General features: G+C 39.0%; 1 protein-coding gene across 1 annotated transcript in view; it reads right to left on the bottom strand.

The window, feature by feature from the left end:
• Positions 1-1,514: 1,514 nt before the first annotated feature.
• The window catches only part of zcchc14 (zinc finger, CCHC domain containing 14), a 112,524-nt gene continuing 89,341 nt past the window's right edge, over positions 1,515-24,697 (bottom strand). The window contains 2 exon segments of the mRNA XM_052028701.1: positions 1,515-6,159; positions 11,033-12,490. Coding sequence (XP_051884661.1) covers positions 6,104-6,159; positions 11,033-12,490 — 1,514 coding nt within the window. The 3' untranslated portion in view covers positions 1,515-6,103.

Genomic DNA, 24,697 nt, shown 5'->3' with positions numbered 1-24,697 from the left:
TCATGTGTGCAGGCATTAGTTCCATTCCAAAATTTCTGGGACCCTTTCATTAGGTAGTGGGGCTGCTCTACATAAGATTCTCCAGTGCCCTTACAATAGCCAATGGCACAGCTTTTTTTAAAAATAAGTTAACATCCCTCTTCCACCATCAAATCTCCATAGCCCTACGCCCATCCCTGTATACATTAAGAGAGTGACCATCAGCAATTTAACCCTTAAAAATTTGCTAGGTGAACTGATGATGGAGGCATAATGTGCAACAACAAGGCATGTTTCATGCTAATGTGGCCTAAGGAACAATTTCAATTGATTCTCAGATCTTTTGGCTGAGTGCTGCTTCTGTAGTGTTAGGTCCAGCATCTTTAAGTGTGTCCAAACCAATATCTACCCAATTAGTGTGAGAGTGGTAAAAGTACTCCTGACCTGACTGAAAATGTTTCTAGTGTGAAAGGAAAGTTGCGGAGAAGTAGATAGTGCAGTGAATTAGAACAACATCCCTTCATTCCTGAGCAAAGAGTTTGAATTTGGACTGGACAAATAACAATGTTATATGAGGTTCTATTTGGACATTCTCAACCCAATTTTCGTTGGACGTGAGAAATAGACATATGACAATTTCACTCTGGAGGCTATTTGTGTGAGGAATGTAAACATTTAGGCTGGTTTTGTAGGATGTGAATTTTTGAGATTAGGTTCAAGATGCATTCTTGAGACTTTAGCTTCCATTTGACAGTTATGAGTGTGCTGCAGTATCTTGTGTCAAAAATTAAAATGGTACTATATCTCACTACTATTACCCCTCAATTGACAAAATATTAATTTTTCCCAAAAATAGAAAATGGCTGTGTTTCTGCAAGGGTAATCTGAAGCAAACTAGCAATTTATACATATCACAAACACAGAAGGTAGAACTGTTTCCACAGAATTAAGACCAAAAATAATGTTTGTTTTTCTAAAATTAAATATGAACTAACCACCTGTACAGAATGCACGAAATAGTGAACTGATATCATCGCAACCTTGTGGTCATAAAATGTAAGAATATATATTTAAAAATATTGAGTCTACCATTTTGTTTATTACCTTCCCCAGGTTTGCTACATTTCAGACATCGAGTTACGGTAAAGATTTTAAGCGGTAGAATTTGAATGTTGCTCAGATGTGAAACTACAATTCAGTTGCAAATGAAAATTGAACTGTTTCTATGAAAAATTCAGTTTTACATCCAGGTGCCAAGGTGCAGTTCTACCCCACTATGTTAATATTGGACTAACAGAGAAACTTTTTAATTCTAATTATGAATCGGCATCTGTATTCTAATCTCGCCACTGTTTCTATGCAATAACAGTAGAGATATTGAGATACATTTATTTATCTCCCTCCACAAAGTGAACAAATCAAAGTAGTAGTGTAAATCATTGAAAATTCAGATCATGTAAAGGAGGCACAGAAATCTATACATAGTATTGTAGGTTGGCATCAATTGAAAACCAGTTAATTTTGCAGTGTACACATCGAATACACTATTTTTATTGAGAGTTTTATATCAACACTAAACCTTTGAAATAGACAATGAAACCATGGTAAACAGAAAATTGGAGTGCTTCAACTCAACAATTCTATCATTCAACATTTTTATATAGAATGCAATATTTAATGATGGAGAAGATAGAATCGCCAGAACAAGTTATTAAGTTTTCAATGCATTATGCTATTGATTTGGTGATCAGATAGCGATTATCACATGATAAACATAGATGATATCATAAACTTCAATACTCATACTATCACACATTAAATGTATGGCATACTGGATTATCAGCTGGCGAAAGTAAACCAAAAGGAAAAAAGTAGCTGCAACTCCACTGTACACATCATAAAAGTTGCAGATATGTCAGAATTATTTGAATATACTGACTTCATCTAAACATTCAGGTGACTGTCATGAACTATCAATTACAACCTTCAGTAAGAGTGACGCCTTCAAACCATTGTCAGGTATTCCTAATTCTCCAAATCACTGTCTGGTATCCATAATATTATAAATAAACTTCTTGAATTAAAAGAACAATTCTTCAAAAGAAAAACGTTAACATTTAACCAAAAGAAGTACTACAAAGAAATAAAACACAACTTGGAAAAGGATGGGGACATACTCAGCAAAGTAAGAGATCAAATCTGGCAAGAAAGATTGCAAAGAAAAAGATACAAATACTGTACTAATTTTGAAGATTTTGCAAGCATTCCATCGCACTTGGGAATTTTTTTACTTGTAAGTTAATACATTTTTCCCAATTATCTCCTACTTTCTCCCATCTCTCCTGAAGGCACTGGGGGGAGAAATTCATCCTCGGTAAGTAACATTATACTTGCAGTATGGTAGCATCTGCACATTTCACTAATTTTCTGAAATTCTGCTTCATTGGCTTCAACACAAGGACAAATTTCTGGATGCAAGTCCTGCAGAAATGGAGTTAAGAGTTTGCAGTAGCTGGAACTTTTGCTCAAGTGATCAATCCTCATGTGTAAGCATTGATTGGAAGCTATTCAGCCATAAAAAAAGCATAATGCCATTCTCATTATGTATCCAAAGGAATCATTAAATAGCAATCAGTGGGGAAGATTGTATCTGATGTATCAGATTTCCCATCCACCGCTAAACACAGCCTGACGTTAATAGTTAAAAACTGTTCATTCAGTAGAAAATGAGAATGAAGCTAGGTCTCCTCTGATCATTATGGCCTAGATCAATGCTGGCTTTTAATTATTAGCCATTGAGGTCTTGAAGGTTTATATTTTCCTAAGCTGGAGTGGGGACAGAGAGAAACACAGAAACAAAGGAGACAAATGTGGACAGCAATGACCAAAAGGAAATATCACTCTCCCTTTCAAGCTAATAAACAGAAAAAAAACCTACTTCCCTTCACTCTATATTGTATTGTGTGTTGATATATGAAATGCAGACATAAACTAGAAATATGACTAGCTTGCAACTTGTGTTTTTTTTCATAAAAGAGATGGCATTTCAGGGTGTGATAGATGAACCCAATAGCCTACCTATAATACCATGACATTAAATATAGTTTTTAAAATGTATCTACAGATCTTGAGGATCAGTTCTTTTGCAACTCTACCTAGTCAATGGAGTTGTCAGTATAGTTGAACTATGCTGATAGACCTTTGTTCAATTTTTGTTCATTATGTATAAAAAAAATCTAAAGGCAGCACAAATCTGCTTCTCATCTGGTTTAGTCATGCAACAATTTCCTTTTTTCCCCTAATGCTAACCTGAATAATTAACATAAACCAAAGTTTTTCTAATCTGTGTTGCACAATTCTTCAGATGTGAATAAACATTGATATCGCACTGGATATTCCCAAATGAAAAAGGAGAATTTAGTTAGGAAAAAAATTAAAATTTCTTATATCTTAAAAGTTTTCATAAAGTCACATGATTAGACCAAACATTTCATGATGTTTACAGATACTTGTATATTATGATCTCAACCGTTTTTAGTTGTGTAAATGGTGGGTATAAACTTTCTACATAAATGCCTATCATCACTTTATGAGAATGTATCAGATTTACATAACTTAGATTGTCCATTGTTTAAGGCCAGTGCCCAACTTGTTTTTAATCAGGCGTGCTCTTATTTCAAACTTGAAGGTAGATAATATTCACAGATTTTTACAATGGTCTTATAAATCACACAAAAAAAATCTTCCATGGGCATAGGTATCTTGGTCATTCACTAATACTATGCATTAATATTTGGTTATCACAGGTGGCCTAATGCAGATATACGGTAGAAAATTTTCTGTTTCAACATCATAAATGGGGAGCTGTACCCAGCATCACTGAAGCACAATGTTATGATGTCTTCCAGTGGTTTATTTCAATATAAAGGTGGGTGGCATAAAAGGTTTTCAATGAACAAAAAGTTTCCAAATATCAGATTTCATAGAATTGTTGGTGCAGCCTACACTTTTAAAATCATTCGGTTTGCAATTTGGAATATCCAAAGCCTTTGAAAGATACACAACTTTGGTCCCTAAAATAAAATTATGGGAGGACTAGGTTACAGATGGCAATAAAATCATAGAAATTTTAAATATCAAACTGCATATTGTTAACACTAAAATTACCCAATGAAGTTATGTTCTGATTTTGGATATAACATCCAAGATCCCAAAGTCCAGTTTAAATACCCAATCAATTGGAAAAATTTTTAGCACTTGTGTGGTATACTGGGATCACCCCACATGAAGGTACACACTGCAGAAATTACATGGATCTTTTGTAGAACAGCTAAAAAAGGTTTACCATGTCTTGGAAACAGAAATTAACAAAATGAAATCAAAATTTTACATTCAGTCCAAGTGTTGGGCCTTTAATTAATATAGTGAGAGGGCTTTTAATTAAAAGTTACTTCCCCTGCATTAGATTCCAAATAATGCTCTTGTTATCTCTAGTAAAAGTGTAGGCGACATCAATAAACTTACCCAGAAACATTTGATCACAAACATTATATTGCAGAATGCAAGCCTATAATAATGTAATCAAATTTATTTGGAAAACTAACTCTTGATTTCGAGTTAATTAAGGCAAGTAATAATGGCGCATATAATTTACTCTGACCTTATTCCTACATTGACTTCTTATGGGATGGGCAATGTAATGATACATTAGCAACAAATATAGCTTCAAATGTTAAATCTCCAAGTTCTTCCTGTACTACAATACTGTTTGCTGCATCAAACATTTTAGCACACTGTATATTCAAAATGTATTTAGTCACATGCAGTACTGCAGTGTATGTTCAGTTCTGTGGAGAGCTTCCACTTTGCATAGAGACAAGAGGATGAGCCACTGCAAGTAAGAGCTTCCACTTCCCTCTCATACAGATCTATATTCACAACTCTGGGATGAAAAAGCATAAAACATTTGAATTTCTTTGCGACTGAAGCAAAATTCTTCCAACTTTTATCTTAATGTACCAAGATTTTCTTCTTATGGGTGAAAGCAAAAAAATTTTCTCATATTCCAAATGATGACAAAATAACAGGCTACCTTCTTTAAAGTGTTAACTGACTTTGCTGATTTAGTGTGTTATGCAAGATCAATGAAACTATAAATTGCAAAACCAATTCAATATTCTCATAAATGCTAACATATGTAAAGTTTCTTCTACATCAGCTGTTGACTGTCATACATGCTCACACGCACGCATGCGCTCTCACATACACACACACACACACAAGTACAAACACTTGTAAACATGACAAATTGATTCAGGAGAACTTGACTGGATATTTCTACAAAACAGAACTAATTTTACAAAAAATACTTTTGTATCATTTTACATGTAAAGGTCTCTCTATTAAAAATATACAAGTTGAAGAACCTTACAAAAACAGATACAAGTTTTCCCACCCAGTCACACTTATGTTCGGCATCTTCTCAGAGACTAATGAGTTCTTCTGTTCTTTCAGCGTTGTTTTTCCAAACATCTTCCCTATCTTGGTGGTCAGATGAGAGTACTTTGTTGAATTCTGCTGTGCTCCACCAATATTGCATTGTAAATATAACAACGAATTATTTGAAACTGAGTTCTTTGTTCTTCTCTCTGGAGTTAACTCATTCCTCCCCCCCTCCCCCCAAAACCCAACAACCAACACAACTTTTTTTTCCTATTCTTGTAAAGCTGTACAGTATTGGCCACCAAAAGGAAAATAGTTACTCTGGAAGATTTCTGCTGTTGTGTTTTAGTTCCTAGAAACAGCCATAGTTGTGTAAAAGTTCAGGATAAATTTCATTTTTCTTGTGCAATGTCAATGCACAATTTTTGCTGAACACACTGATTCTGGCTTTAGCCATTACTTCTTAAAACTCCATCATACTTATATTTACAGCTAGTGCATGCACAGTGTAGTTTATATTCCCGTATAAGATTTTTTAAAAAGCACCTTTGGATTAAAAAAAAGCAGGAAATTAATTTAGCAGGACGAGATATCCACTGAACATCTTTGTACCTTTCCTTGTACCTGCTATTATTTTACTCAATGGCACACTGTGATTCATATGAATGCGCATTTCCAACTATTAGTCTGCTGAATCCATACTTTCAGATGGAGGTGCATACTTCAGTCTAAAAGTACCTGAAAGATAATTTAACAAACAAATTAAAACACATTATGAATTTTCTTTTGCAAAGTATTTTCTAAAATTAATTTCAAATATTTGGATTTTGAATGTACCTAAAACCACAGCTTGTAGCGGTTGCTACCGCGGAATAAAACAAGACTCACTCGGAGGATTGCCAAACAGAACTGGTTTTTTTTTCCCGCCTTGCGCGGGCCCTTTAAGGGAAAAAACTCCCGCCCAAAAAACCGGCAATGACGTAAGTCCTACGTTATCAGGACTTTCCCGCGCGCGGGTTCTCCCCGTCGCTCGGAAAGACGAGGCCCGCCGCCATCTTGGGCCTCGTCGCTCCGACACCGCACGACCCGACTGCCGAGCCGGTTCGCCCGACTAGACGGTGAGTCACCACAAGCTTGACAATAATAATAATCAATGCACTGTTCAGCTGATTTCTATTTTCACAAACATATATTACCATACTTATTAGGTTCATAAGTCAATTCCAAAAATAAATACAACTGGAGGTGAGGAATCTTCATTCTTTGGGGGGGGGGGGGGGAATGGTATCATTCTTCAAATAGTCCTGTATAAATTTACTCAACCTTGATATGTTCAGGAAAATTATAAATTCTATCTCCATTAAAACAACTCCTATTAGATCCCTGCTCTCATTCAGAATAATAGACAAGCAACCGCTTGAAATTCAGTAGCCAATAATGCATATTCCCACAAAGAGCAATGTGAAAGACAAGGAGTTTGTACGTTCTCTCTGTGTCTGTGTGGGTTTCCTCCAGGTGCTCCAGTTTCCTCCCACATTCCAAAGACGTACAGGTTAGGAAGTTATGGCCATGCTATGTTGGCGATGGAAGTGTGGCAACACTTGCGGGCTGCCCCCCAAAATCACTACACAAAAGATGTATTTCACTGTGTGTTTTGATGTACATGTGACTAATAAAGATCTAATAAAGATCTTAAAATCAGTTTTAGTAATGGTGGTTGAAGAATAAATTTCGCCAGACACTAGGAACAAATCACGCTATGCTGTTTTTCCACATCAAATCAGTTAGGGTCTCAGTTTAATATTTTTTCCATAAGATGGCACCTTGGAAATCTGTGTCCAATGGTGCACCACGAGGATCCGTGCTGGGGCCCTTGTTTTTTGTGATTATTAACTTGGATGTGAATGTTGAATGTATGATTAGTAAGTTGGGGATGATACTAAAGCTGGTGGTGGTGGGTGTAGTGAGGAAGGTTGTCCAAGGCTACAGCAGGACATAGATTAGATGGAAAGTTGGATGGAGCATTGGCACATGAAATTTACTTCTGACAAGTACGTCATGATGCATTTTAGGAAATCAAATAGAATTAGGACATGTACAGTAAATGTATATTTTCTTTATATATAAGTTTATATTTTAATATTCAGTATATGTACATTGGATTTCTTTGTTACGAAGCAAAATTCTCAAAACTTATCTTTATGGACCAAGATTTCCTACCTGTGGGTGAAAGCAAAACACCAACTCTCGTATTCCAAATGATGACAGAGTAACAGCATATCTTCTCACACTAAAGAGTTAATTGACTTTGGTGATTTAGGTGCTAAGGAATGTTAATGAACACTGGACTTTGGGGGTTCAGGTCCAAAGTTCCCTGAAAGTGGCAACACATGTAGTAACGATGGAGGAGAAGATATGTGGTATGCTTGCCTTCATAGGTAGGGGCATGGAATATAAAAGATGAGACATTATATTGCAACTTTACAAAACACTGGTTTGACTGTATTTGGAATCTTGTGTGCAGTTCTGACCCGCCACACTGTAGGAAGGATGTGGTTGTGCCAGAGAGAGTGCAGAGGAGATTCACCAGGATTGGAGGACTTTAACTTCATAGAGGGATTTGACTAACGGATCTTGTTTTCCCTGGAGCAAAGGAGGCTGATGGGTGATATATAAGAGGTATAGATAGGATAGATAGTCAGAATCTTTTTCATATGGTAGGGGTATCAAAAAGGAGAGGACATAGGTTTAAGATCATAGGAAGGAGTTTTAAAGGTGCTTTGAGAGGTTGTTTTTTTTTACTTCGCCAAAGACTTTACACCATCTAAAAGCCACAAGTTAGGAAGGTGATGAAATATTCTCCATTCCCCTGGCTAAGTGCAGCTCCAATAACAAGACCACGAAAACTATCAAGAACAAGAGAGCCTGCCTGGCTTGCATGCATTTCCCACCCTAAGCATTCACAGCTTCCAACATCAGCATACTGCAGCTGCAATGTGTGCCATCAACAAAATGCACTGAAGGAATTTACCTTAGCTATTCTAATAGCCCAAATCTTGCAACCACTAGTATCAAGAAGAATGAGTGCAAAAGGTCCATGGGAACAATCACCTGCAGGTCGGTCTCCAAGTCACATACCACAACAACTTGGAAATCTATCACTATTGCTGCATCACTCAGTCTAAATTTTGGAAATACCTACCCTACAACATTATTGGAATACATTCACCAGAAGGACTCCAGCAGTTCAAGAAAGCAATTTACCACCACCATTTTGGAGGTGAGTAAGGAATACTGGTCTTGCTAGCAATGCTCACATCTATAAATTTCATTTATGAGTAAATCTGTATGTCCTAGGGCATGATTCACAAAAGGCAATCTTCGTGATTGCACCCATGTGCTGGGCCCAGGACAGGTCATCCAAGATGCTAACACCCAGGAATTTGAAGCTGCTAACTTTTTCCACCTCTGAGCGACAAATGAGAAGTGGCACATGGTCAATCACTCCTTCAACCTTACATTCACACACTCCAACAGATATGTATGTTTAGTCCCACTCATAACTTACACATCTTTCCATCTATTCAACCATGGTAGGAACTGTAGGCAGACACATTCCAAGGCACTCACTAACACACCTCCCTTGTGGAAAAAGTGCCGGGGATCAAAGAGTCAACTGCTTTACACAGCCCATGCCAATCAAGGTTCTGTGAGCATCAAAACTGAAGCTCTGTTCATATGTAATCTTGCCTCTCATACCCTATTTTCCCTTCATCTCCCTTTCTTTACTGGCTCAAAATCCAAATGGTTTAAACATATTGCTTATCTCCTCCCCTCACCATGGCCATGGCTTTCTCATTTCTGATACCCAAGAACTCATAACTGGCCAGGCCCCAGCTGGTGAATGACAAGGAAATGAAGTAAATTCAATGTCACTGAGTTGGCAGTAAAGGAGATTTTAAAGGTGGTAATGCATCTGTTGAATCATCTGGCACTAATGAACTGCATCCAGTCCAGAGGAAAGGATTGCTTGTATGATTGCTTCCTGGAAGGCAAAAATGCATACAATTCTGCACCACTGTAATTAAATGCACTAAAACGGGACATTGTATAAATGAAGGCTGATGTGCATAAATATTGAGATGCTTGGGGCATTCTTTGACCTGCCTGAAAGCTTGTATGTAATGTCTAGGCACATGGTGAAGTCCAACTCCAATTTTATACGTGGCTTGTGTAGATTCACACCCTTTCCAGTTTGGAAGTGGTGACCATCGCTATGTCAACACTTGTGGGCACAATCATGGTGTAGTTATTGGCAGCTGATATCAAAACTTCCAATGCAGCAGAGATAGGTTACTAATCTATGAGTGCTATAGTGGCAGGTTGGACTTCCAACATCCCAGCATTAACTGCTGCTGTTCTAGCTCTGGATTCCTGTTGGAAGGGGATTTGAGGGTGTCACTTAACAATCTGATAATTACAAAGTTTGTTGATGTCCTTCCCCAGGATTGTGGCTGAGGGATTTATTAATCTGCAGGATGATAGCATTTATGCTCCCACCACTGCCATTGCAACAGCGTCAAAATCATTTCCCATGAGGTTAGCCCAGACTACTGCCACTCATGGTAAGATGTCCAAATTTCAGCCCAGAGCAGATTGCCATTTCATATTTAGCTACACTTTCCTTCTCTGCAAGTGAGCAACCTTTCACTAGCTTGTCAGCAACTACTGAAGGAGTACAAAATGTGAATGCATATGGTAGGCAAACACTAAGGAAGTGCATCAGTCAACAAATATATGGTTTTGGTATTGATTGATGTGATTTGTTGTTTTTATGTTCATGATTTGTGCTGAAATGGATATTTAGATAATCAGCATCAGTTAGCTGATAACAGAGGAATTGTGTAACTATGGGGATCAGGATTTAGTTTTACTCAACATCACTCACAGTGGTATTGTCAGTTAATATTGAAAAACTCAAACTGCTATTGAAGGTGGTAAAGGCTTGTAGTTTCTCCTCCAAGGTCATTAGTAGAATGGTGTTGAACTTGACGTTGCATTCAACAGACAATTGTCATTACAGTCAACCACATAGCAAACTGTCTGGGTCCAAAAGAACTACTTTGTCTTTGGCTGAACCTCCAGAACTCTCTTTAAATGGAAGTTTTGCCTGAAGAACTATAGCTAATAAATTACTTGCAGCTTAACAGTGTGTGATGGATTAACAATTTATGAAGAATTATAGTCAAGAACAGAATTTCATGCGTTCATTTCTCCCTCTTTGCAGTTTGTTGAAATTTGATCAAATACCACCCTAAGCTAACATGACTGCATGTGGTCTACAGTGAAAAGATACAATATAAAAATGCAAATAATATCTTTAAAAAGTAGAGAAAAACCTTAAACAAAATACATTGGTAAAAGCATTTTTACCATGTTTCATCTTCTAACTACTATTCAAAGCTTTAAAGATCTCATGCTTTTAACTGATGAATGCAAACTAATCTAATTTCTTCAATATTCTTCTCACTGCAAACATTTACATCTACTTCAAAATTAATTCATTCTGACAAGTCTAGAAAGTTTACTAATTTACTGTGTTTATAATTACCTTGCTGATTGGAATCCATTGCTGGCTGCTTGCAGTCCTGAGCTCGATGCCCATTAGCCCCACAGTTGTAGCATGAAATATGTCCATTCTTTTTATGTCCTGATCCATTTGTGCTTCCTAGTATGTGTTGTGTCTGATATACTGCAGTTGTACCACCCAGGAAATTCTGCATGGGAGGCATGACAAAGTTTGATGGTCCACTTAAGATGGATTCTGGAGTTACTGCACTATTATAGGCAGGGGATGGAACAATTGGATAGGGAAAGGCAGTACTGTTATTATATTGGGTGCTGATATAACCGCTGTTACATAAAGGACCGAATGGAAAAATTGGAAAAGTTAACACTGAATGCCCGGAAAATGGGCTTTGGAAGTAATTGGCATAGTTAATTGTCACAGGATTGGAACCGCAGTTTCCACTGCAGCCACATGAACTGCACACATTACACCCAGATTGCTGCTGCTGTTGCACTGGGATATTCATTCCTGAGCCTCCATTACCATTATTGCTGTTAATATAACTGTTTTCAGCCACAGAGGAGAGGGTTGGACTGGAACTAGGGATAGGACAATTTGGCATACTCGCAATGTTTGTGAAGGACACCGAAGAGTGGCTATTGGCAGGTGCATTGTTGTTATTCGTGCAGAAAGTGCCAGAGATGGAAGTTACAGGTGAACATTGAATTGTTGAAAAGGCAACTTTGGTGTTTGCTGAATAAGGAACTGTTCTTGAGCTTATTACAGCAGGTGAGACACTTTTCACTTGTACAACACTATTATAGGCAGTCTGTCCCACCAGCAATGGTTCTGTAGGAATGGGGGAAGAGACCAAAAGTTTCATTGGGGACTGAGAAATGTTATATGCAGAGTTACATGTTGCAGTAGTGGAAGAACTTGTGTCCATTCTCAGTACTGATAATGGAGAAGTTTTGGCTGCGTTATCCATGGAGGAAGGAGGTCCAACTTTAGTCCTAATTCCAAAGTTTACAACATTAGACGAAATCCCACTATTTTCCGATACAATTGTAGATATTTGGGAAGCTTGAACTGGAGAAGTTGGCATTACATCTACAACCATGGCTCCAACAGAGCCAAACTTTTTTTCCACTTTGATGCTATTGGCAGGTCCTTCATGAATTTTGTTTCCAAGGTCAACAGTTGGACTTGCATGGATTGGAGAGGATATGCCTGTTATTGGCTTTATATCAAAGCTGCTTCTTTCTGACTTGCGTACTGAATTCAGCATTCGACTGGGGGCAATGTTTGAAGAGATCACTGGCATGATCTGCACTGAGGAAATGGCTGAAGATACATGGCTGGGATGCACTAATCCACTCTCATTTTGTACTGGAGAGACTTGTGCTGTGGGCCTCCATGACCCAGTGTTTAGGTTACTCAGTTGACTTGATAACATTGCTGGTTTCTCCCTTATTTGAATGTCCAAAACAGTTTCTGCATCTGAGAAGGAGTTGCACGAATTAGTAACCATTTCATTCAGTAATGATTAAAATACTCAATCTATGACCTATAAAAAATAGGTGTTAAAAATATTGGCTGTTTGCATCAATACTTTTTGGTTTCAATATTTAAAATGCTACTAATTAATAGTCACGTAGATGAAAAGATAAAACTGTGTGTTCTCACATGTAACAAAGTATCTTTCCTACTGTAAATCCAAATTTGAAAATAGCAAATGGATTACCTGTTATTTGGTTGCTTTTCACCGATCAGAAATGGATGCAGTAATCAATGTATGATCTCACCAGTGCACACATTATACAGATTGATCACTAGATTCTCTCATTGGTATTCAACAATTCTAGATAGAGACCTCAACGTTTACCACTGCCATTCAGCATTGCTCAGACATTTTCAACATCTATTATAATGTCCTAGGCTTCTTTCAACTTAATTTTTTATCTTATACATTGTTTTCACACAGAAGTGACAATAAAAGATTATGGGTTTGAGTCCCACACAAAGAGATGTGAACACGTAATCTCAGCTCACATTTCACTGCAGTATTGAAGGCATGCTTAACTGACCTTTTGGCTGTCAAGGTGAACCAGGGCCCAATATGCTGTGTCAGTGGGCGAAAAGAGTTCGCAGTGTTAAATAGTTAAGAGCAGAAGTTTCATACATCCTGTCAACAATTATCTCTCAATCAACATCACTTCAACAGATTATATGCTCATTTATTTTAATGCTGTTCCAATATGTGAGGTAAGAGCTGCACTTCAAAGAATAAGAGTATGGAAGTAGGCCAATTAGCCTGACCAGTCCATACTGGGGCTGTATGAAAAAGCATTCAGCTCATCCTATTCCCCATCCTTTATTTCAGATACTTATACAACTCCCTTTTGAGCTCAACAAATGAATCTTCCTGTACCCATGAATGTGAATTCCTGACTCTAACCATCTGTTACATAGAAAAGTTTTCCTCATGTCATTTTGGTTCTTTTGCCAACCACATTCATTCTAAGTTCCCTGGTTCTTGACCCTTCCACCAATGGAAACAGTTCTTCTCCATCATCTCTCTCTATAACTGTCCTGATTTTAAACACCTCTTCAATCCTAATCTCAGGTGCTGTCAGCATTGAGTTTGCACAATTTCCCTGTGATCATATGGGTTTCCTCCCATATGCCAAAGACATGTGGGTTGGTAGGTTAGCTGCTACTGTAAATTGCCTCTATTGTGTAGGCAAGTAGTAGAATCTGGGGAGAGTTGATGAGAATGTGCGGAGAATAAAAAATGGGATTAATGTAGGATTAGTGTAAATGGGTGGTTGATAGTTGGTGTGTAATCAGTGGGCTGGAGGCCCTGTCTTTGTGCTGTCTCTCTCTATGACTCTATCAGATTCCCTCGCAACCTCCTCTTTGCCAGGGAGAACAACTCCAGCCTTTTAAATCCATCTATATAAAATAAAGTTCCTCAGCCTTGGAATCATTTTAGTAAATCTAAATTTCACTTCACATCGAAAGAGCTTTGTGCTGTCCTAAAATGAAAGATGCTCTTCAATTATAAGGGCATTGAAATTCTTCAACCAGTGATAGTGGGTCAATGCATGTTTTATAAGCGCAATGGCAGAGTAAGTGGAGGAACTCAGGTTGGCCAAGGATAAATGGAGGTTAAGAGGGCAATGGGAATGGAGTGCCAATCAGGGATAGGAATTGGGTAACTCGTGAGCTGATAAATTGGGTCATGATCAGTTGTTGATTAGGGGATATCAGGGTTGCAATCAGGCAAGGCCATGGTGGTGCAGAGCCTGAGGGAGAACTACAGCAAGAGGCAAGTACAGCTTAAAGGGGAACTACTTATACATTAATCCAAGCACTGGACTCTTTGACCTCAGATCATGCAGATTATCTTCAAATTAAGCTGAAGCAAGTTGACATTTGTTGTGTTGGCATGCTTTTGCAAGAATAGTGTGAGCAGACTGGAAGCTACATATAGAACTGAATTAATGAATATGGTTTCTAAATGTGTTGCATACATTTGGATACCATCGCTCACAGTTGGCCACCTGAGCAGTCCTGCATGAATAAACACAGGAAGTACCCAATGCTGATTTTGATTAAATTCAATCACATAGAATATATACAAATTTCACTATATGAGAACTTTTAGAAAAAGTCCATTTTCTTTAAGGATGCCTTGTCCCTATTACACTTTTATTGGTGATGTACTCAAGATTTTTAATTACTTCAATAGCAAAGACATAATTACTCTGCATTTTGGTTCTAAATTTCTGTTTTTTTCAAGGTTTTATTCTGGACTACTGATAATTGTTTTAACAAATTACTTTAGCCCTGCAACATATGTAGTGGAAGGGGTAGGCTCTGGAGCATCTGGACAGTAAAGACACCTATGTTAGACTATTGTTTATTGACTACAGCTCTGCCTTCAATACAATAATCCCAAGCAAGCTTGTCACCAAACTCCGAGACCTAGGACTCAACACCTCCCTCTGTAACTGGATCCTTGACTTTCTAACAAACAGACCGCAGTCAGTGAGGATTGGCAACAATACCTCCGGCACGATTATTCTCGATGCTGGCGCCCCACAAGGCTGTGTCCTCAGCCCTCTACTCTACTACCTTTGCTCTGCCCAGGACCGCAAGAAACTGCAGAGAGTTGTGGACATAGCCCAGTGCATCAGGGACACCAGCCTTCCCTCCTTGGACTCTTGTCTTTACCTCTCGTTGTCTTGGTGAAGCAGCCAGCATAATTAAAGACCCCACCCACCTGGGACATTCTCTTTTCTCTCCCCTTCCATCGGGTAGAAGATACAGGAGCCTGAGGGCATGTACCACCAGGCTTAAGGACAGCTTCTATCCCACTGTGATAAGACTATTGAACAGTTCCCTTACACAATGAGATGGACTATGACCTCACGATCTACCTTGTTGTGAGCTTGCATCTTATTGCACAGCACTTTCTCTGTAGCTGTGACACTTTACTCCATACTGTTATTGTTTTTACCTGTACTACATCAATGCCCTCTGTACTAACTCAATGTAACTGCACTGTGTAATGAACTGACCTGTACGATCGGTTTACAAGACAAGTTTTTCACTGTACCTTGGTACAAGTGACAATAATAAACCAATACCAATACATATGGGTGGGGCCTGAGCAAGTATTGAGGAACAAAGAGACTTTAATGTACAAGTTCAAACATCCTTTAAGGTAGCAGGACAGGTTTATAGTGTGTCAAGAAGGCATATGGGATCTTGGCATTCATTAATTGGGGCACAGACTACAAGATCAGGGAGATCTTAGGACAACTTTATAAAACATTTGTTAAGTCACAGCTGGAATACTGTGCACAGTTGCCACATTATAGGGAGGATGTGATTATACTGAAGAGGGTGCAGAGGAGTTTCAGCAGGATGTGGCATGGGTTGGAATGTTTCAGTTATGAGGAGAGACTGGATAGGCTGGGTTTGTTTTCCTTTGTAGTAATATAGAAGTATATTGATGTCCACATGTATATGATTTAGTGCACTACTATTATCTAATATGATATTTACATTGATCGTTAAAATCCAGGTACTGAGAGCAGTGTAGTATATTGCCCAATCAAGGAATGGTCACTTTATCGACTTTGTAAAAGACAAACTGTGGAGTCAATGGAGCTGAACTGAACAATGGTACTAAAAAAAGATAAAGATGAAACATGCACTGACCAAATTGCCAGAGAGACTCCAACAATGATAAAAGGAATAAACAAAAACACATTAAGTATACTTGTGGAATGCAAAGTGTAATGAAATGTGTGAAACTTGGGATCACTGGAGAGATTAAAAGAGAGAGAGCGAGAAGGACAGTGTGTTTGGGCCCGCCTGCTTGTTTGCACCAGCCTGTTTGACTGCATAAAAAGTGGCCAAAAACTCGTGATGTCAGAGGACTGGAGCGTCAATCAACATCAATGCGCACATTTCATAGAAAACCCTGTGAGGTCTGGCCATCTGAGATTGAGTAATATCTGTAACGTCAAAATAACTGGGGGCTGTGACAATAAAGTGAATAAGTTTAACATGACTTTGAGCTCTTGATTATTTAAAAGCAACATTTCCTTTGGGAATTTGTTAGATCTTGGAGAAGTGGAGGCAAGAGAGGACCTAATTTTGTGTACCTCATTCATGTGGGGCATAGATAGGGGAGATCAACAACTGTTAACTTAATAGAAGCTTAAGGTAAGCATATTTTGTTTATACAAAATAGTAGACATTTGCTGGAGCATCTGGACAGTAAAGACACCTACATTAGACTACTGTTTATTGACTACTTCTCTGCCTTCAATACTATAATTCCTAGCAAACTCATCTCCATATTCCCAGACCTGGGACTCAAAACCTCCTTTTGCAGCTGGATCCTTGGCTTCCTTATCAACAGACCGCAAAGATAGGCAGCAACACCTTACCACAATTATTCTCAACACTGGTGCCCCACAAGGCTGCGTGCTCTCAGCCCCCTACTGTACTACCTACATACTCACGACTGTGTGGCCAGATTCTGCTCTAACTCCAACTACATGTTTGCAGATGATACCACCATAGTGGGCCGTATCTCAAACAACAATGAGTCGGAGTACAGGAAGGAGATCGAGAGCCTAGTGACATGGTGTCATGACAACAACCTTTCCCTTAATGTCAGCAAAACAAAAGAGCTGGTCATTATCTTCAGGAAGGGGGGTGGTGCACATGCTCCTATTTACATCAACAGTGCTGAGGTCGAGAGGGTTGAGATCTTCAAGTTCCTGGGAACGTACATCACCAACAGCCTGTCCTGGTCCAACCACGTAAATGCCACGGCCAAGATAGCTCACCAGTGCCTCTACTTCCTCAGGAGGTTAAAGAAATTGGCATGTCCACTTTGACCCTCACCAATTTTCATCAATGTACCATAGAAAGCATCCTATCCGGATACATCACAGCTTGTTATGGCAACTGCTCTGCACATGACTGCAAGAAACTGCAGAGAACTGTGGACACAACTCAGCACATCATGGAAACCAGCCTCCCCTCCATGGACACCTCTTGCTGCCTTGGTAAAGCAGCTAACATAATCAATTACTCCACCCACCTCAGACATTCTTTTCTCCCCTCACCCACCGGGCAGAAGATACAAAAACCTGAAAGCACGTACTGCCAGGCCTAAGGACTGCTTCTATTCCGCTGTCATAAGATTATTGAACGGTCCCCTTGTACAATAAAATGGACTCTTGACCTCACAATCTAACTCATTATGGCCTTGCACCTTATTGTCTACCTGCACTACACTCTCTCTGTAACTGTAACATTTTATTCTGCATTCAGTTATTGTTTTACCTTGTACTATCTCAATGCACTGTTGTAATGAAATGGTCTGTATGGACAGTATGCAATACAAGTTTTTCACTGTACCTTGGTACATGTGACAATAATAAACCAATTTACAAATTTACCAATTCAAACTAATGGTTACTTCCCTGTTCATTTTAACTGCTCCCTCTATAAATACCTTTCGTTCACTCCACATTTCTGCTCACCTCACCACTCATATCATTAGCTGTTATGGAGCCTATATTGGTCTATAATAGTCTCACAGGTCAAGTAAAAATATGGGACAGATGCAACATATTCACTGATTTTATCCTCATGCATGGGAGTGATTCCAGTAGTTTTAACAGGGATCAGGACTTCCAACGATGTTTAATAAAACCTATCTTTTAGAACTAATAGAACAAGCCACATAGGCTCCCCAAAATACCACAAATGCTTCTGATCTATCATGAGTAGCCAAGGTGGGTTGGGACGTGGCTTGCCCTGGGGCTCCAGCTGGAAAAGTTGTAACCTACCACAGAAAGTTGGTAAAAATAGAAATTACTGGAAACATTCAGCAGGTCAAGCAGCATCTGTGTAAAGAGAAACAGTTAACACTTAAGGGCCGAGACCCTTCATCAAAACTGGGAGAGAGAAAAGGTTAGTTTTCAATAGCAGAGAAAGTTGACGAAATATGGTCAGAACAAAGGGAATATTTCTGACAGTGTGAGAACAAATGAACCTATGCAGCAGTTAGAATCAGACTGTGCTTCTTTGTCTGTGTTATCTGCTGCCAATAGCAAGGCTGTGGGACATGCCTGGTAAGTCTTACCATACTAATAGAAAGAGAAAAACTGAGCCAAAATCGTTATAAGAAAATATGGCCAATTCTGATAATAGACAGAAAGAAAGATTTACCTAACATTGGAGAATGTGATGTTGAGTCCAGACAGCTACAACAGGCCCAGACAGAAAATAAGGTGCTGTTCCTCAAGCTTGCAAGGGCCTTGTGCAACAGTGCAGGATGCCACAAACAGGTCAGAATTGCAGTAGTATAGAAAATCAAAATGGCATGCAACTGGAAACTTGAGTCACTCCAAGCAACATATAACACAGACAAGGAAGAGTATTATGACTATAACTTTTACATCAACTCATTTGGTTTCACCATATCAGAGATATTCCTTTTGTCCTACTCATCCGTTCCCCACATTCTTTACAACTGTAAACTAACTTGTTTTCTTTCCCATTTCTAACAAAGGATCCCACAGAATATAGAATAGTACAGCACAGGAACAGGCTCTTTGACCCATAACATTTGTTCCGACAATGATGCCAATTTAAACTGCACATCTGCTTGCATATGGTCTATATCTCCCCATTCCCTGCCTGTTCATGTGTCTATCTAAATGCCTCTTAAACGATGCTGTCATATCTGTTTCCACCATGTTTAGAACTTGAAACATTAACTGTTTCTCTTTCTACAGAGGCTGTCTGACCTGCTGAGTGTTTCTTGCATTTTCTGTTTTCATTTCAGAATTTCATCAGTTTTTTCTTTTGATCTTCATTCACAGAGAGTGGGGGATCCTCCAACTCTCCAAGCAGAAGAATAGCAAACCATGCCAATGTTCTATTTGTTTTCCACAGTTTAGGCTTGACAATTCCTCTTGGTATGCATACATTTCTACTGGATGATGTCATAGACCACTCCTTTCAACAGGCTGGTGCTATACTGGGGAGTCTCAAGATCTGTTGACAAGATCTGGACAGGTGGCATAATGAGCAACCTCTTTGGGATAGAAGCAGACCTCCTGAACCTGTTGGCCGGATAGTCTACTGCCCATTAGTTGTGTACCCTGAATATAATGACAAGCCATTTGCAAGGTTGAAATTCAATAACATTAATTTGATAATTGTAAGATCAGAATTCCACCAAAAGTTGATTTCTTGTCTCTGCTCTTTCTGAAGACATTGGTGCCAGATTTGAGGCATGGGCAAGTGGTGATAACCAGAGGATAACCAGAGGAAAAGAACTAATTTTTCTTGTCCTCGCCAATTGAACTGTCACTGTTTAATCTGTCTACATTAGTAATAGCAGAAATTATCTCCACAATTCCTGTGTGGTGGTCAAGTCTTGCCTTCACTCTCAGGATGCCATTCATTATTTTGTGTGACACTACCGCTATGCTAAATGGGATAAAATCAGGAAAGTTTGCAGATGATACCACCGTTTTAAGCCATATCTCAAACAATGATGAGTTGGGGTACAGGAAGGAGATAGAGAGCTTAGTGGCATGGTGTCATGACAACAACCTTTCCCTCAATGTCAACAAAACAAAAGAGCTGGTCATTGACTTCAGGAAAGGGGGCGGTGTACATGCACCTGTCTACATCAACTGTGCTGAGGTCGAGAGGATTGAGAGCTTCAAGTTCCTGGGAGTGAACATCACCAATAGCTTGTCCTGGTCCAACCACGTAGACGCCATGGCCAAGAAAGCTCACCAGCGCCTCTACTTCCTCAGGAGGCTAAAGAAATTTGGCATGTCCCCTTTGACACTCACCAACTTTTATCGATGCACCATAGAAAGCATCCTATCTGGATGCATCACGGCTTGGTATGGCAACTGTTCTGCCTGAGACCGTAAGAAACTGCAGGGAGTTGTGGACACAGCCCAGCACATCACGGAAACCAGCCTCCCCTCCATGGACTCTGTCTATACCTCTCGCTGCATTGGTGAAGCAGTCAGCATAATCAAAGACCCCACCCACCCGGGACATTCTCTCTTATCCCCTTTCCCATCAGGCAGAAGATACAGGAACCTGAGGGCACATACCACCAGGCTCAAGGACAGCTTCTATCCCGCTGTTATGAGACCATTGAACGGTTCCCTTATACGATGAGATGGACTATGACCTCACGATCTACCTTGTTGTGACCTTGCACCTTATTGCACTGCACTTTCTCTGTAGCTGTGACACTTTACTCTGTATTGTTATTGTTTTTACCTGTACTACCTCAATGCACTCTGTACTAACTCAATGTAACTGCACTGTGTAATGAATTGACCTGTACGATCGGTTTGTAAGACAAGTTTTTCACTGTACCTTGGTACAAGTGACAATAATAAACCAATACCAATACCAAAACCAATGCCAAACATCTAATTGGGAATACATGTGGATCATTATCAGCAACAGAATCGCACTCCACCACAACCTGTTGCCTCATACCCTGGCATATTCCTTACTCTGCAATTACCATATAGCCAAGGGGGCAGAATTCGATATACCCAAAATGAAAATTTAAAAGAACTACAGATACTGGAAATCTGAAACAAAAACAGAAAATTCTGGAAGCACTCTGTATTTTGTAGCTTTTACATTCCTTTATTTGTGATCTTTCTCCTTCCAACTTCCCTTATTCTTCATCAAGAGCTCATCTCCATGGCAATCCTGGCATCAACCAATGAGAGATCCTTTCCATTCCTCCCCCACCCTTTCCACAAACTTAAACCTGCTTTCTCTCTTTCCCAATTTATCAAACAGGAATACTAACCATACTCCTCGTTCCACAGATACTGCCTGACCTGTCAAGTGTTTCCAGCATTTTCTGTTTATGTACCTGAAAATGAGATGACTTCTTGAACTGCAAACAATGGAATCAGTGTGCTACAAGCAATGCTAAATGATCTTACATCTAAAGAATCATGAGTAATCACAATTGTACCATATTCAGTCCAATTTGTTCATAATCACCCAAAGGTGCCAAAGAGATCTTCTGAAGCCCTCATCATCACAGAGGCCAATCAAACAAAATTTAGTTCACTTGTCACCAGAAATAACAAGGCTATGCACCAAATTGAATTGGATGTTTAACTGTCATTCTTTCATTATTGCGAGCAAAACTCGTGGGCAGAAGGGCCTGAATTGTGCTGTAGTTTTTCTACGTAACCACATCAGCAAAATGCCATCAGGGTAAGAACTAGAGAAATTCAAAGTTGACCTTTGACACCATACTCAAGAGATCATCTGAAGATAGGAAAAAATTTAACCCCCACGCCAACCTAGTCATCCACAACCGTAGATCAGCTAAAACTGTAGATCATCTGGTTTACTAGCATCCTTTGGTAAGTAAATCTGATATCCTTAACCAGTCTGGCTTCAGACCCACCACTATCGTTGAATTGTGACTACCTCCTCAGATCAGGGTCAATTAGGGATAAAAAATAAATGCCACCATCGTTCACGATGTCCCCGACCCATGGATGTGAAAGAATAAAAAAAATCATTCGGGCTAACAAAGGAAAGTCAGTCCTTTGGATTCTGATAAGTAGGGTAGGTGTTAAGTGGAACCAGATAAGGGAGGGATGATGGGCAGATAGAGTATGTTAGGGGAGAGGATAGGAGAACTAGAAGGTATAGCATGTGGGTGATAGGCAGATGGAATCAAGCGGAGGAGGAAAATGAAACTGGGTGATGGGATGGGGATGGGATGGGGGAGGGAGGGTACCAGAAAGAGAGGAAAAGGAGCACAGGGAATGTGGGTTACCTGAAAATTTCGATGTTCATTTCATTAGGTTGTAGACTACCCTTCCTATCTTCTCTGTTTTCTGTATCCATTAACTATTTTTACTTGCCCCTTTGGCAACATTAAGCAAAAACACAGCCACTACCAATTCATCACCTCCTTTGAACCTTTCACTGTTTCTAAATTATGAAACCGATGAATGCAAGTACCCTCCAGCTAGATAGTCAGAAGACTAAAGCTACTGTCTTTAGACCCTGACACAAACTCAATTTCCTAACCAATAATTCCAACTTTCTTCCAGCCAACTATCTCAAGTAAATCAGATTGTTTCAAACTTGATTAATACAATTTATAAGGCTGTCTATTTCCAAATCCACAATATCCCCTTCTCCACTTATTCCCATGTTCATAGCTGCTGAAATTATCATCCACACATTTGTCATTTGTAGATATGACAAATCCAACAAACCCCTGACCAGCCTCTCTCATTTACCCTCCATATACTTGAGGTCATTAAAAACACTGCTGCCCATGTCTTAATTTGCAACAAGTTCCATTCACTTATATATTTATTGATCTATACTGACTATGACTAAGCAGCAGTTTGACGTTTTACATTCTAATCCTTCACAAATTTAACCTTCCAAAGTCAGATCTCCTCTAGCTCAACAACTTGATAAAATTGGAATCCTCCAATTTTCATTTGATAATCATTGGGGAAATTTATCACCCCACTAGGGATATGGGTCAAATGCAGACAAATGGAACTAGCTCAGGTAGAAAACTTGGTCGGCATGGATGAGTTGGGCCAAAGGCCCTATTTCTGTGCTATATAACTCTATGACCAGTGGCAGGTGTGCTTTCAACTACGTACACCACAACTTCTCCTATTGCCTCCCTCTCAGTTTGTTTCTCCCTCCTTAAAACCTACCTCTCAGATAAAGCTCCAGCCATTATATTTACTTTTGTGGCTCTATAGCAAATTTTGTTCGATAATGTTCCCCCAAAATGTTCTGGAATATTTTGTACACTTAAGACGATACAAAAACTGTAAATACATGAGCATAAAAATTTATTTAGACTGCTCTAGAAGAATGGTGCCATTCAATTGAAAATTGGATTAAATCGGAATAAGGCAATTTTATCCAGATTTTTCAGCGGGTTTCTTCCCAGCATTCTTTTCTGACATAAAAATCCCTCAATGCAGTATGTAACATGCAAATCCATTGATAGTGAGATTTTCAACCTCATTGCTCTGAAAACAAAAGCTTGTTCTTACTTGTAAAACAATCAATTTTAACCTACCTATTTTGGTGCTTAAAGATCTAGCACTCAAACTGCATTCTCTGTTATCAGTGAGATCTGTGACCTCCTATGACCTTAAATGAAGCCTCATGTGTCTTAATGACTTTGCCGAAGGAGGTCAGGATCTCAATTACTTTCAACTTCCTAACCTCAAGATCATCGCAGGTTGCTGCTGTACATTTCTGCCACATCTCAGTTTGTTGTTCACTGCTATATTAGGGAGGTCACCTAAATTGCATATTTATCTACTCTCCTTTCATCCCACAGAAACGGAGTGTGAGTACACACAGGCTTCATCAAAGTGCAGGTGTACACAGGCTGCATTCATATCCTGTGAGACTTCCCTGTGGTAAATTCTTGCCAGGAATGCCTGACTGTACCCTTTGGTTGATATTTATGGCTCCTTTTATATAACCTTTTCACATAGAAACCTAGAGGGTTAACTGTGAATAGCTATGTAATAATGACATTTCAATCACATTTCATTTGATGTTCATATGCAGCAATTGCTAATAAGAGATACTGCAATTCTCTTCTTCCTTCCCAAATGACCGATATTAAACTTCAACTGTTTGCCTAGCAGGGATTAATTTACAGAAAACCAAATTAACCATGCACATTTCCAGCCACAGTTATCAATATCCTTTGGCTTTATTCAAGTTTGTATTTCTGTGCTCAATTCTCTTCTTCTTTAAAAGAAACTTATGGATGTATTAAAGTCAGAGTTATCCAGAGTACAGAATCATCCGACCAAGGATAAAGGAGCAACCAACCAGAAGAAAAGTTTGTCACTTTTATATTTTGACAAATAAATTGGTTACATAATTTACCAGAAGATTTTTAAATTTGACTTTCTTACATGTTGATGAGTAAAAGAGGCACATTCAGGATCCTCACATATTAGAGTTGCCAATTATAAAATGTCCTTGTGATATATCCAATATGATACACCTGGAGAAAAAGGGAACTGCTATATATTAACCATTAATGCCTCAGGAAGTTTTGGACCTAGGGAGGGGAGTCTG

This window comes from Pristis pectinata, chromosome 13, assembly GCF_009764475.1.
Source record: "Pristis pectinata isolate sPriPec2 chromosome 13, sPriPec2.1.pri, whole genome shotgun sequence".
Classification (NCBI taxonomy): Eukaryota; Metazoa; Chordata; class Chondrichthyes; order Rhinopristiformes; family Pristidae; genus Pristis; species Pristis pectinata.
This window is presented reverse-complemented; position numbering and strand designations above follow the sequence as displayed.